General features: G+C 42.5%; 1 protein-coding gene across 1 annotated transcript in view; it reads right to left on the bottom strand.

Annotated features, from left to right (window-relative positions):
* Positions 1-12,582, bottom strand: part of fat2 (FAT atypical cadherin 2) — a 72,312-nt gene that overhangs the window by 47,690 nt on the left and 12,040 nt on the right. The window contains exons 3-7 of the mRNA XM_076292016.1: positions 11,695-12,006; positions 7,092-7,150; positions 6,186-6,497; positions 5,764-5,974; positions 1,735-1,874 (exon numbers count right to left, since the gene is read on the bottom strand). Of these exons, the coding sequence (XP_076148131.1) occupies positions 1,735-1,874; positions 5,764-5,974; positions 6,186-6,497; positions 7,092-7,150; positions 11,695-12,006 (1,034 nt within the window). The remainder of the gene's footprint in view (positions 1-1,734; positions 1,875-5,763; positions 5,975-6,185; positions 6,498-7,091; positions 7,151-11,694; positions 12,007-12,582) is intronic.

Genomic DNA, 12,582 nt, shown 5'->3' with positions numbered 1-12,582 from the left:
GGCACATCCGAGGACGCGACAATGTAGTTGCAGATGCATTGTCTCGTGCTTGATGTGCATGTCATTGTAAATAAATTGTGGGATAAAATGGGATAAAAGTTGTTAAAAAAAAAAAAAAAAAAAAAAAAAAAAATAATTAATGTACTTATTGCACGTTAACCCTCTTCTGTTTCTTCTGTTCCAGTTTAGCGGGTTTTGAGCCATTGCTGAATGCTAAGTAGTTTATTCACTACTTTTTTTTTGTAAATATGTTTATTTGTAAATATTTATTCATTATATTGTTAACTTAAACCCCCAATTTATTTTCTTTAAGGGTGGGGGTGTTACGCTATTCAGGGCAGGTTGAACAGTGTTTGCGCTGCTGCGCTACTTTGTTGCGTTACTCCTGCTGTTCCTTGTGTCCCCCTACAGGCCATCTTGCGTCCCGCCAAGCGCTGATTGTGGGTTGGGCAACGTCTATAAGGACGCCCTGTTTGACGTCTGGGCGCGCTCTGACATTCGCTTCCCGTCCGATCCCGTCGGCAGACGCAGGGCAGCTTCGTGGTGCCTCGCTGGCACGTCACGTTCTTTGTTTAGCTTTTTGTGTAGATTTAGTTATTTTGTTGTCCAAGCACGTTCCCCATATGGGATTGATCTTTGTTGTCTTTAGTTAATTCATATTTAGAGCAGGTGGTATTCGGTGATGGGGTTTCACGTTATTTAGTTTAGGTTTAGTTCAGCACAGCAATAAGCGGACCCGGAAGACTCACAACAACACCATGTCTTTTGTTTCTGGTCGGGAGTCAGGCAAGATCGATCTATATTTCCCCGCAGATATGTGTGGTCAGGGTTTCCTTTCTATTCTGTTTTAGTTGCTTTAGTACCACCATGCTCCGTTTATGTCAAACCACAATCCTTTATTAAATTAAGTTGTTATACACCGTCACCGCTTCTCGATGGCCTTTGTATGTTATGTTGCACCATTTCATATAATTTGATGGGCTCGTAACAACATTGTATACACAATACACAGCTGATTTGACTATGAAAGAGATTTGGTTTTTGGTTTTGTTAATGATAATAGACTGCTGGGTTGGAGGAATGTGATTTGCATTTGAGTTTAGTTCATGGGAAAGTGTCTGCAACGTGACTTGATAAACTTCCAGTGATAACAGTCTGATGCCAGCTGCAGTCCACATCAAACACCCTATTCAAACCATTAAGGAAGAAATACACAGAGAATTACAGATGCTGAAGGATGACTTGGCCTCAAATGGCATTTGCAGTAACTTTTTCCTACTGAGATTAAAAAACTTTAGAGACTAAATAAGAGATTATAAATTAGGTGAAAAAAAGTTAAATTCAGCATTGTTAATGTTGTTGTATTTTATTTAATACGTGAGTTGTTTAGTATGGGTAGGATTGATTATAATGTTATTGTTATACTGTTATTGTTCATTTCTACATATTTCATACAGTGCAATGCAACCTAGTCTTTGTATGTATAAATGTAGGAAATGTATGTAATGTAGATTTTGAATCCTTTAAAAACAAAAATGTATGCCAAACTCAGTGCTTGCCTTTTACCCTTTTCATGTGGACTACATTATTGAGAATAGCCTCAGAGCTCATTGTAAACCTTTGTTGTTTTTAAAGGCCAGCTGTGCAAAACTGTGTGTTTATGTGCTTGTGGGAAGCCATCGCGTGAATGGTACTTTGCAAAATAGCTCTGTCGTGAGCGCCCTGTGCTGTCACCTGGGTTGTGATGGTCTGCGAGCCGTCTGTCACGCTCACAGTCAGATTGTAGTTGGATCTCTTCCCCGCATCCAGGCGCCGAGCGACCACGATGCTGCCCGTGTTCGTATCGATGTCGAAATCCTGATCGTCGTCACCGCCTGTGCAGGAGATAGTGGGAAGATTGTTAGTATCAGTGCCTCCATGTTCTCAGTAGACTTGATAGAGCAAAGACAACAAGATCTCTCTTATCACTGCACAACAGTCTTTAAGTGGGACCCACATGGATTGATGGGGAGCTGAGTGACTACATTTGTGTACAGTACTTCAACAGAAGTATGCATGGGTGTAGGCCAAACAGAGACATGTCGACTGATTTCACTGACCCTTTAATTAAAGGTGTGCGACAAGTGACAAGACAGACCAAAGAGCTGTGTGTGTGTGTGTGTGTGTGTGTGTGTGTGTGTGTGTGTGTGTGTGTGTGTGTGTGTGTGTGTGTGTGTGTGTGTGTGTGTGTGTGTGTGTGTGTGTGTGTGTGTGTGTGTGTGTGTGTGTGTGTGTGTGGTGTGCATGCATATGCATGTATGTGTCTGTGGGTAGGTGTGTCTGTGACTGTGTTTGTGTGCACCAGAATGCTTGTCCTAAAGATCTCTGATCTCTGACAACATGCCATACCACCAACACACACACACACACACACACACACACACACACACACACACACACACACACACACACACACACACACACACACACACATATTCCCATTCATAGCCCGCATCCTCCCTTTATTCATCCGTAAAAGGCAGCTGTACAAAACCTTTACTTTGTCATTAAATGCCCAATTCTTCATCCTTGTCGTGAAAGCTACGTCAGCCCTTCCGCTCTCCTGCTCAGTCTTGTGCGAAGTAGTCATGACAGAAGAACAAGGTCACTGCAAAAGCCCAGCCCCCTGTGCCGAATTGTACCGGAGAAACAACAACAATTGTTTAAGGGGAAACATTTGGCAGTGGCGCGGCCAGAACAGACGTCTGAGACGGTTAGGGGTAAACTCATGCCTGCTACGGCAGATGGTGTTTATAGACAAGTCCCACCTTTTTTTTTTTTTTTTTTTTTTAAAGACTGCGTATGCTTATGCATTTCCATAACATGTCTGTGTCCATCCACTCCTGTACATCAGTGCTGCTTTAGCTGCTTTGCCTTTGGGATGTCAGGACGCATGAAAGAGACAGAGTCCCTCTGGCAGCTTTGTTTTAGCTGGCCACTTTATTGTTGCTTTTGGCTGCACAAAAGCAAAGCCCTCCCGAAATCCCGTGGCAGTGAATCCGTGTGACAGATAAGGCGGTATCAATGAAAGGTTCTTTGGAGAACAGAGAAGAGAGCGGGTTTGTTTGAGGACCATCTTTAGTTTAATGTGTTTATAATATTTAATTGAGTTACCGAGCTGGAGGTTTGTAATAGAACCCCACTCTGTAAGTCGGCAGTGTGAGAGAGAGATGAATGCATCTCAACCCTTCGGGCAAAGCCATGGCGGAAAATTGCTTATCTGCCGAGCAACTCAGGGCGTGAAAAAAAAAGGAATTTGATACAATTGTGCCAGCAGACTTCATATACAGACCAACAGAAACCTTCAGAGTTGCATGGCAGCTTGACTCTACTTGACTAAGTGTGAATTTAAATGGGCTATATCAAAAGGGGGGCTTTTCTCTGGGTAAGATAACACATTTCATACAAAAGCCATTAACATTCAACCCCACACATGTCCAAGGGCTCATGCTAAGCACAATAATGTATAGCCACTTATCAAGACAAGGCCATTCAGTTTTTTCTCTTTCTTTCTTATGATGCATTTTCAACCTACAAAACATCCAACTGCCTGCCAACCACCTTCGCTCCTCCACGGTAGTGCAATTCTAAGGATGGATGGGTTTGTGTTTGGCTGCTTGGTTGTGTGAAGACGTGTGAGGTAGAGAGAGTGACCTGAGGGGGTCACGGGGTGCAGAGTGAAGGTCATACGAAGTGATTAACCACAGGGCACAGCTCTGAGACACCAGTGACCCTGGCAGGGCCCAGCAAAAACACACGCACACACACACAAAGCTCCTGTATGACCACACACACACACGCCAACAAAATATTCCTGCATCTCTCTCACACACACACACACACACACACAGCTCTGAGACACAATTGACCCACTGAAGTTCCTGGAGACGGATTGTAGATCTGTCGGAGCAAGGAGAGCCTCCAGGGCTCTGGCCTGTCATCACAAACACACACACACACACACACACACACACACACATCCCTCTACCTTCAAACCTGGGGTAAAAGTCTACACCCTCCGGCTAAGAAGTAACCTTCCACAAACAGGTCACTGGCAGGATAAATATAGCACTTGACATGCCCAGTTGTCCATCTGTACAAGGCATTTGTTATTGTGTGCAGTGTGTTTGTACTCACTGCATTTCACTACGCATGTGTTCAGTATAAACTACATACATATGAGACTTTTTCTTATTTATTAACATACATTTTTTTCATCATTGTAATATTACTAAAAATGAAAGCCTATGATGTCTTATCTTCTATGTGTCTTGTCTGATGTGGGAAGCACCTTCTAAGAAATGCTTAATATGTGAGTCAGTCCCTCCAGGAATTCGCGATGTTGCCATCGCAACAATTAACGCAAATTCAGCAAATCCTCGTGAATTCTGGGCGACCTCCCAATTTTGTCCAAACACTGCAACTTTTTCGCAAATTTGACCAATCATCATGGTTTCCCCGTGAAATTTCACCTACCAGAACAGCCCCTCGCGCAGAGTATTGAGTCAGATGCCACACTCACTTCTGCAGACACTGCCCTATAACTTGTTCACTCCTCTGCAGTTTTGATGACGATAAATAGAAGGATAACGTTAATGATCTGGTTTACTTGCATCTGTCATCTCAACCTAGTGTTGCTAACCTGCCTAGACTATGGAAGTAAGTTAATTAAGGCCTACTTGGTAAGTTTACTGACATTTGAGTAGGCTACAATATGCAACCCATTGGCAAACGTTTACACCAGGAGATGTCCTTTTAGCTCGTGTCATGTTTGCTAGCTTGTGGGCTCAGTTTGTGTAGTGCTACCAAAATCATAGAAATTAATAACATTGTAAGATATTTACCTCTTCTATGATCCAAGAATGATTTCATACGAGTTATTTTTTAACATTTATTTTAACTAATGACATAGAAAACATCCCGAATTCCATCCACATATCGTAATGCACTATGCAAAAAGTTATTTCCAGTCGTAGCCGAACACAGTGAGATGCAAGAGTTCCAATCCACTTAGAAATGTTATTACGCTACTCTCACGTCCTTAAAGTGGCAGGCAGTCAATTAGACTTACACACCACAAATGTAATAACATTAAAGAAAAGTGTAGTCTAATAGTTTAAATCAATATGAAATTACTAGATACTTAGTTTGCTATTAGTAATTATGCAAGTCACAGAATATGAATTATTAAAAAGATATGAACTTAATATGAATTACAACATATATGAATGTATTGAAACATATGACATGATGCCATCTCTTTAGTGGGCTGTGTTTTTTGGACAGTTCTACGAAAGGTTATACTGCTTTGTGAATTGCCAGTCAAAGTATTTACACAAATAAAGTAGGCCTACTTTGATTTTCTGTAACCCTTACTATTTACCTTTACTTATCCTTTTTAATAAGCATCAAGATGATCAGTGTAATTTTGGTCTTACTAACCTTAATTACCCTCAATTAAAAAAAAAAAAAAAAAAAAAAATCGCAACTATTTTTACAATTTTCACTTCCTCTCGCAATTTCTTCGCAACAAACAGCTAAAAACGCCGCAACTTCCTTCGCAATTTTTTAGAAAAGTTGTCGCGAAATTAGGCATTTTAGATCGCAACAATCTCAAAAAATCCTCGCGAAATCCTGGAGGGACTGGAGAGTTCTGTGTGAACCATTTGTTAACATGATGAATACAGGTCAAGAGGTCAAACTATCCTATTATTTTTAACATACCGGTGATGTCAAACCAGAGCAGATTGGATGTGATCTCTGTGCTTATGATCCCGACCATATGGGAGACAGGGTCTGTTTCCATGACAGCGAAGGTGAAGTGGGCCTCGTCGAAGGCCAGCGGCTCGGGGCTGGGGTTGGGGGTGGCCAGCCACTCAATGTCCAGGCGGGCCGTGGACGTCCGTACGGGACTCCCGTGATCACTGGCTTTGATCTGCAGCACAAGAGGGTTGAATGGAAAAAGCGAAAGAGGAGCTCTCAAGAGCCTCTACAATCACCCTTGATGCATCACATTTCACATGTGGAGAAATGCTGCACACCCAAGCATTTACACACACACACACACACACACACACACACACACACTATAGTAAATAGCATTCGGCCACAATTGATTTTCTTGGCATTGTGAACATTCCTCATACCGTGAGGATGGTGTAGTTGCCTTGAGAGAAGTCCCCTCTGGAGGACACTACTCCAGTAATTGGGTGAATCTCAAATCGGCCCTTTTGGTTGTCCTGGAGACTGTACGTGATCATCCCATTGGGGCCCGCGTCGTTGTCGCGGGCAACCATCCGGTACACTTCCTGTGGACTGTTGTTGCCACGACGCTGCGGGAGCCGGACCTGAAAGATCTTGTGGCTGAAAAGGGGGCTGTTGTCATTCTCGTCCTCCACCCGGATGACCACGGAGGCCGTGGAGCGCAGAGGCGGGCTGCCATTATCTGACACGATCACCTGGATAAAATAGACAGACAGGAGTGAGAAAAAGAGAGAGAGAGAGAGAGAGAGATAAACACACCAGAGAGAGAGAGGTAAACAGAGAAAGAGAGAGAGAGAGAGAGAGAAAATGACACAAATTGAAATAGAACATAGTTTAGAACACCATCAGAGCCAAGAAGACTTATACAGCTGTCAAACAAACTCTGAGTGACGACAAGAGAGAAGATGCTGAAGAAAAGGGCAGAAACCAGGCCACCTTGACACAAATGAGTCAGTGATGGGAGATGGGAAAAGGACTCTGTCAATGGGGATAAAAACCTCCATTGAAATAAAACACCTCAATTGATCACCACTGCTCTAGTGCTTTAAGTCACAATGTCAACTTTTATACAAATCCTATTGAGCATGGCTATACACAGACCTTAGTAGTCATTGCTGAATTATTGATACACTACTGTGCACAAACACATATGTTAGTCATGCTGAATGGAGGCGTTTTGCAGGTGCAACTGTGAATGTAAATAATTGCTCAGATTGATACACTGTTCAAGGATAGGAGACAGGGGATGGATTATGTTCTATTTTATGTCAGCCAGAAAAGGAGCTTACCTCAATAATATGCTCCACTTTTTGTTCTCGGTCCAGCGCAGTGAGGGAAGTGATCACACCTTGATGAACAAATACACACACACACACACACACACACACAGGAAGAACAGGCAGGGTGATCAATGGCCAAATTCTCGCTAGGATGGCACACCTGTTTCAGTGCCCCAGGCTGTCCATTCCCCCCCACCCCCCTCCATAAATCCCTGGCTTTTTTAGCACTGTTTATACAGGTTCACTGCTTGCATAAGGGCCTCTGGAGAAAAACAGGAGTAAAGACAGAGGGAGGAAGGAGAAAAAGCAATTTTTTATGAAGTCCACAAAGATGCCCTGCCCGGGACATCACCGGGGGGAAAGAGAGAGAGAGGCCTCTCGTTTTGCCAGGAGAGAACTAATCATGGAGTTGCTAAGAAACAGACTTTGTGACCGGGACCAACAGGGACCTCGGTTGGTAAAAGCACCCAAAAGTGAGTAAATTAGAATTAAGGTTGATGGGGATGGGGTGGGGTGTGGTAGGGTAAGTTTCTCTTGTTTTGTAAGGACAGGTTTAGCAAGACTTTTAATTCTGTCAACAGACAGTGTCAAAAAGAAGAGGAAAAGGGAAGATAGACTGTTTCTCCAGAGAATGGCGCCCATTAACCATGCCGACCGTAAACACTCGAGGGTGTTGTTCCAATCAGGGGCAAACAGCAGGAGGGAAGACACCTACAGGGTGAGCTGTGGTTTTTTACGACACTCCCAAGCAACCCCGCAGAGCTTTTATGGCCACCTCTATTTGGCCAAGCCATTGAGCCAGAGTCGTTTTAGAAAGTGTGTTTATGACATTAACATCCACCTGGAGAACAGCAGCAGTAGGCCTACGAGGAGCAGAGGTTCCCTAGGCCTGGGATACACTTCCTTTTTGACCATGCATTACGCAACGCATTACACAGCAGGCTGCGATGTGAACGAAACCTTGCTTCAGTACTACGTGCACACGTGTTACTATAATACCGTAAAACTTCAAATAATCGCCGAGTCCCTAAGAGACGCCTGTCTCTTTTAAACGCCTGGCGTGGCTACAGGTTTGGGTTAAAGGCCGGTCTCCAGTAGAGGCCTGGTCTGTTTTTTAGTTTCGGGTTGTATTTAATCTTCTAAAACCCGTCAGATCGTCTGTTTAAAGATTCGCAATGACACGAAAGGAGGTTACAGTGTGGAGGTTACAGCAGTGTGAATTAGATGTTGCACGTCGTTGCAAGCCGTCGCAAAGCATTCACCTTGTCTGGTCACAGTCGCAAGGTTTTAGAATGTTGCATCAAGTTGCTGCTCATCTCGTCGCGAATCTTGGGTGTGATTTGGGCTTAAGTATGGCGCAGACTGCGCACGTTATGATTATGGCATTAAAAGACTGCGGTGAAAAGCTAGAGTTCCAAATTGTATAGCTTTTTTTTTCAATATGAACTATGCCTATATGTCCGACTTTGTCATCGTTCAATTCATCCCTTGTGTTTAAAATTTGCGGATAGGCCGATGGTAAGCGTGTTTTCATGCTGGCAACAAAACCAGAACGGTTCGCGAACGTTATTCTTTATTCTAAATGCCATGGCGATACAGAGAAAAAAGTCAGAAAAGGAATTTACCTTAGACTAGGCTATATCAGAGCCCGTCTACGGACATTCTCTGGCTATATACTGAAATAGGTTAATGATGTAAGTCAAGTGCGCTTCTATGGGACTGGTGTGTGCACGCACAGTTTTTATTGATGAGTCGGAGTGGCAAATGCTGCGCGTAGTTGCAGTGGAATGTGGCTGCCCAGGGCATTATAAAACTTCTCACTCTTAGACCTACTCATACACGGCGGTGAAATGGCCTATTTAGCTGTCTAAATTCGAATCATATGCTGGGGGAGAAATCGTCGGACATCCATGATTATTTTGTTATTCAGCACCCCTGGTCAAAAATATGTTCCCGCGCGCCTGGAAGTAGGCTATGATTTGAATGTAGACTGTTGTCAAATTTGGCAAATACAAAACGGGAGAAACAATATGGTTCATGCTCTCTCATGCTGTTTCATTCGTGCCGAAAAGGAGGGAGAATTAAACATTAAGCACGTTCCACTTTTGCATAAATAATTCCTGAACGGTTTTGGTCAGGGCTGATAATGCAACTGTATTTGACAAAGGACCAATATGCTATTTGCTAGTGACAAAATATGAGCTTTCAGTGTGATACGATCTCTTTTTAAATTACGTAATTAAAACGTGTTTTATCTGTTCTGTTTTCTGCATCTGTTTTATCTGGCTATCCCTGCGATCTTACTGTATCTCACTCAATGAACAACATCTCAACACTAAATGAATGATGATCCGTAATTGTCATCAGATAGGCTAGCCTAGTTATATAGGTAGACATTCAGTGTGTTTGAAATAATTAATTCGATAATATTTTCCATCTTTGCAGAGGAAAAGTTTTGTGTAAAGGGAATTAAAGGCCTGTCTCATATAGACGCCTGTCTCTAATACTAGCCCGTGCAGTTTGGCGATTTGGGAAAATAAAAGCCTGGGCTATTACTTGGAGTTTTACGGTAATAATAATAATAATAATAATAATAATAATAATAATAATAATAATAATAATAAGCTTTGTTTATTTGCCACTCAAAATGCTTTACATTTGGAGCATTTAACACAATAATAGAGAAGAAATTATGATAATACAAGCAATCACACTGGAGGTGTGGAGCCAACCACAGACTTTAGACCCAGAGTTGTGAATAAAGCCGCTCTTGCATGCTCATGTAGAGTCACATACTGTGCCTATACAATCGCCATTATTGCATTTTGCATGCTCATGTAGAGTCACATACTGTGCCTATACAATCGCCACTATTGCATTTTGCGAATGTGAGGGCATGCACGACCAGCACACCAAACAGCAGGATACGCGTGGCAGCCATGATGGATATTTGATGTGAAAATATATAGGATTATGTGAAACATTAAATCTCCATACTGCCATGCTCATGTGTGTGTATGTGAGTCACCTTTAATCCCTTTATTGATTCTTTTCTATTCTTATGAGATGGCTACTGTTTAAGTGAAACCATCATGTATTTTAGTGAGGAATGATCATATTTTAATGATGTCGGTCTGTTTTCTTAAAGGGACACCAGGCAACGTTTTCGTGTTAATTACTCATCTTCGTAAGTCGGTATATGGTTAAATGACTCATTACAGGGCGAATGAAGACTCTCTCGCCCGCCCCTACTGCCTGTAGGAAGAATATCCCGCTTGCAAGTTCAGTGTATCGTACCCGCCGACCGAAGCAGTTTCAGTTTACATCCTACATCCACAGCACAGAGGCAGGCTAACGAAACGCTAGCGATTGTTGCAAACGTGTATATAATGGCAGAGCCGGCGAAGAAGCAACGAAAACTCTTGACGGAAGATGCAAAGAAAAGGAAAAGAGCTTCAGACCGAGCGAGGGGGAGTTTCGTAGAGAAAAAGCATCAGGCTTGCCTGGTGTCCCTTTAAGACAGAAGCTCTCTTGACTCATCCATTAGTCAGATTGTCTTGTTCAGGCAGGTATTAGGTAGGAGCACAGTATCACCACGAAGATCGAGATCAGACCTGACCTGTTAATTAATCTCTCTCTATTTTTTTGTTTGTTTTTGTTTCACAAAGCTTCACATGGAAAGAGCAAGAGGAAGCCTTTGTATCCAAAATAGACTTGAAAAAAACAGTTGTTCATGGAGTCAACCAAACCAGCAGTATTTAAAGATCAGTCTGAGACTCTTTTCTTTCATTCCCTGCTCACTGCAGACACTCCGGCTTCTCTGCAGCCTTTGATAAAAAAAAATGGGCCACACAGTGAAAGTGGCCTCTCTCAGAGCTGAATATGTTGCTTCTGAAGGTTGATTCAGCGTGTTAAAAGTGCACTCCCTGTAGTCTCTTGTCCCTTCAGCTTCAAGATGAACCACTTTTCTCTCCGTAATCCCTGAGTACTGCCCTGGGGCAAGGCCGACACTCCAACAAAGCAGTGGGAGGCTGAGGACGAGGACGGACAAGTACAAACTTGCGACGCAGGTTAATGTCGCCCTAAATTTCGCTGGTACACTTCAAAGGCAGAGGACCAAAAAACTGCCTTCTCTGCCTCGGTGAGGGACAGAGAAGAAGAGCTCAGAAAAGCGTCTGTTTAGGGTTACACATTCAAAGGTCTTTAAGGAGCTTTTCCGTAAGAAGCCAAAACACCACACCCAAAGCCATAATAATGATAATCTGATCAAATTTTGTTTACATGTATTTAAAAGTTACATTGTGCCCTGTAACTTATTTAGTGGCACACACCACAGGGAGTGTGTCTGGACTCGCTGGATGGATTTGAATGCACCAGCAAGCAAGGATCAACTGGGATCATCTGTTTCTTAAGGATTAAAGGAGAATATTTTCTAACACAGAGCTTGTAAAACATGAAGTGAAAAATAAAACCACCAAGTCAATATGAACTCTAAATGCACAGTGACGATTCAGTGCACCCTACGTGTGAACTTATCACCTGTCCAATTAAAGAAGGCCCTTTGTCACGCATGTCAGTCAGTGTTCTTGTAATTGGCTCTAATTCACCGTACCTGTTGTAGAGTTAATGGCAAAGTATGTGCGCTGGGACTCTAAGATCTGGTAGACCAGCTTGTTCTCGGAGGACTTGTCCACGTCGGTGGCGGACACCTGGAGCACAGACAGGTCCGGAGGCTGGTTTTCCTGGATTGACGCAAAGTAGATGGCCTGGGACAGCTCCGGAGGGTTGTCGTTAACGTCCAAAACCTCCAGATAGACCTCTGCCCAGGACGCCAGTGGGACGGTGCCTAAGTCTGTAGCATAGACAGTCAGCCAATAGTGAGTGACTGTTTCTCTGTCCAGCGTGTCCACAGTCCGAATTACACCTGTAAGAATAAGACGGAAAAATAAGAAATGAGAAGAAGGAAAAGAAGAAAACATTAAAAAAATGTATTTTGTTATTAAAATAATATAGAAATAATAAGTATATATTATATAAGTAATATAAACATAAAACGTCAATGAAGAAATTCCACTGTGTTTACAGGTATATATAATTTAATACTATGCAGGGTTTGAGACATCCTTGAATCAATAATTGCACTATGACAGTGTTTCTCAAACTTTTTTTCTGGGGACCCACTTTTTAAAAATGATAGACTATCGCGACCCAACTGGTGACTGTGGTAGTTAACAAACTAGATCAGTGGTTCTCAAACTTTTTTTTTCATTCCCCACTTTGATCAAGGGGGCATTCTCGAGCCACACCTGTCCCTCATCGCTCTAAGAAAGTGGTAGGTCAAGCTTAAAATTGTCAAATGTATTGAAATAATGACAAGTTCTAAATATATCCTCTTCAACAGAGTTAAAATCAGCTGGTGCTGCAGATATAGTAATAAATAAATACATAACACACATATTTCTGTTTTCCAGCAACATATTAGGAAGCATAGGCCATTTTA

The sequence above is a fragment of the Alosa pseudoharengus genome, unplaced genomic scaffold (genome assembly GCF_046254945.1).
Source record: "Alosa pseudoharengus isolate Yale_2024_CS ecotype anadromous, Long Island Sound unplaced genomic scaffold, YU_APseudo_1.1 YU_APseudo_1.1_scf_19, whole genome shotgun sequence".
NCBI lineage: Eukaryota > Metazoa > Chordata > Actinopteri > Clupeiformes > Clupeidae > Alosa > Alosa pseudoharengus.
This window is presented reverse-complemented; position numbering and strand designations above follow the sequence as displayed.